This window comes from Condylura cristata, unplaced genomic scaffold, assembly GCF_000260355.1.
Source record: "Condylura cristata isolate star-nosed mole 26May11 unplaced genomic scaffold, ConCri1.0 scaffold00017, whole genome shotgun sequence".
NCBI lineage: Eukaryota > Metazoa > Chordata > Mammalia > Eulipotyphla > Talpidae > Condylura > Condylura cristata.
The window spans coordinates 34044023-34046569 of NW_004567118.1; the positions used below are offsets into that span (position 1 = coordinate 34044023).

The 2547-nt window shown below is 56.3% G+C and overlaps 1 protein-coding gene across 1 annotated transcript in view; it reads right to left on the minus strand.

Annotated features, from left to right (window-relative positions):
- FAM101B (family with sequence similarity 101, member B) overlaps nucleotides 1–2547 on the minus strand; it is a 10761-nt gene extending 8214 nt beyond the window's left edge. The window contains exons 1-2 of the mRNA XM_004685139.2: nucleotides 2439–2547; nucleotides 567–743 (exon numbers count right to left, since the gene is read on the minus strand). Coding sequence (XP_004685196.1) covers nucleotides 567–743; nucleotides 2439–2547 — 286 coding nt within the window. The remainder of the gene's footprint in view (nucleotides 1–566; nucleotides 744–2438) is intronic.

Below are 2547 nucleotides of genomic sequence, written 5' to 3' on the forward strand. Positions count from 1 at the left end.
CCCTGCACCGCCCGCGCAGCGCTCTGCCCGCCGTCCAGCCCGGCGCGAGCGGACGGTCACCGCGCGCTGGGTGCGCTGGCTCGACTTCACCGCGGTGGGCAAGAGCCCCCAACCCCTTCCACCTCCGCCCGCTACAGGTGAACCACGGGGACCCTGCTCGCACCGAGTCCCTGAAGGCTCCTGGTCCCCTCGCCCGGCCCCAGAAGGGCCCGGCGGGCGCTCATACCTTGCGCCCTGGTGGTTGAGGGGAGCCAGAGTAGAGCCCCTGCCTGCGGAGGCCTGGGGAGCCGGCCGAACCCAGCGAGCCAACAACTGGAAATTATTAATAGTTAATGTGCTTCGTATGGCTCCAGCCGCCTCCTGGCGCAGCAGGGCGGGCTCTTGGTCTGGCTCTAGCTCTTATTTCTGCTGGGAAGAAAAGAGCGCCCACTTAGTTTATTCTCCGGGGACTATCTCTGCCTCCCTTCGGTGCTCAGCCAGCAGGCCGTGGCCACATCAGGAGGGAAGTTCTGCCATGAGGCAGACTCGGACCTCCAACGAGATGCATAAGCGCAGCCAGCGCTCACCCGAAGGACCAGGGACTCCCTGGCAGGGCCTCAGCGTTTCGCGCATAGGTGTTTCCTTCAAAACACCGGATGGGGGATTTCTCATCTCCTCCCCTTTGACAGCGAAGCCCATCTGAGTGGGAGCTCGTTTCCGCAGCTGCAGCTGTAGAACTGGACTTTTCTCAAATCTAGGATTTTCTCACAGAGACCCCATGATTATCAGCACGTATAGGAAGTCCCCATCCTGCCCTAACTTCGGGCTTTCTGCCTGGAGTTGAACCTGTGCCCAGGCCTGGCTGGTAGGTGCCCTCTGCTCAGGGACTTCCCTCACTAGGTGACAGGAGGGCCCCACACCACGCCCACAAGGGCAATGTGGTCTATGTCCCTGCACAAACCAAAGATCCTTGTCTTATTTGGGACCTGTCAAAGGCAGAAATTTAGATGTTAGAGCTCTGCGGCAAAGCCCAGCCCTCCTACCCTTTCAGGTATGAAAACAGAGGAGGCATTTGACTTACCCCCAAGTCACACAGCAGGTATAAGGCAGCTTGCTGTGGGGCCTACAGTCATCCCCGCCACAGAGAGTAAAACGGGGTACTTGGCTTTGTGCTGGGAGGTAGTTCGTTCATTTAGGGCTTGCGGGAATAGGTTACAGGATCAAAGGTCCTGCGTCATTGTTAGTGCAAAGACATACTCTGAGTAGTGGGTCTTCAAAGCTGGACCAGCTACTGTGCCTATTTACCCCACCGATCCCACCATCTGCATAGCCCAGGCTGACCCTATGCAGGGCTTCACAGACTCTTAAGTGCTTTCTGGGGCTGTGGAAAGCCTATCTGCTGGCACTGGGAGGATTCGGCATCCTGGAGGGAATTGCCCACTAGCAATCCCAGGTAGGTCCTGAGAATTCTTTCCTAAACCTGACTAGGTTGGGAAAGGTGTTCTGGAAGATGGCAATGAGCTGGTGACCTTGCAGAATATCAGCCTAGGAGAGAGAGAGGGCATGGCTGAGGAAATTCATCATGCTAGGTCTGTGCTGTGCTTTCTCCACTGAAGTGTGGATAGTTGTAAAGTACCTTAGGAGGGCTCTCCATCTGGACCTGTTAAAATCTGGGGAAAGCCTGAAATTGCTACTTTCTGAGGAGAATTCTGAAGGGCTCCATTCTCCAAGGAGACACCACAGTTGCCACAGTGATAAAGGGGGTGTGAAGCTGCCTGCCACAGAGGGTCCAGGGGACACTCTGAGGCACCTTTCCCTTCCTGGCAGTAGGATCACCAAGCAGTGGGTAGAACTCCACATGGGCATCTCAGCCATCAGACTGGAGCCAGGAAGCATCCATGTGCTGACCTCTAGCTGATGCCCTAAACAACCACTCCCCAACTCCACAGGGGTTTCTGGGCAACTGCGCAGACTTCCTGAACCCAGAGGGCATCTTCAGGTCTCAGGCCAACTGCCAAGATCCTCCTGAATCATAATACAGCCACCAGCCTCTTTCAGAGGCTCCTTACAGAGGAGCTAAGCATGGACATACATACTAGAAACTGGTGGGGCTTGAGTAGTACTGTGCTGGGACCTGGCATTGCAGGAGAAGCAGTGGGGAGATCATAGCCCCAAACCACTCAAGTTCCCCTGAGCCGTTCAGACGTTCCTTCCCCCAAAGGCTGTCCCTTAACTCAAGCCAGTCAGACAGGGGCACCAGGCTTGTTCACACTTGTCCACATTATCTTTGAAGGACTCAAAGATAAACCTGAGGGGCCTGGAAGCCCTAGGACTCTCAGGGTATCTGGAGAGGCCCTTTGCACTGGCCCAGGCATCGCACCTCCCTGATAACTCACGGCATTCCTGGTGGAGTCAAGCTGCGGTGTTCTCACAACAGAAACCAGCCAGCTTGGACTTACCTGAGTCCTCTGGGTGGGAGAGCAGGGGCATCTCCTCTGCAGCCACATGGAGTCCTGTGGTCAGCCCCTGGAAGGCGGCTGTTTTCTCAGCACTGGGCAATGAGCTCAT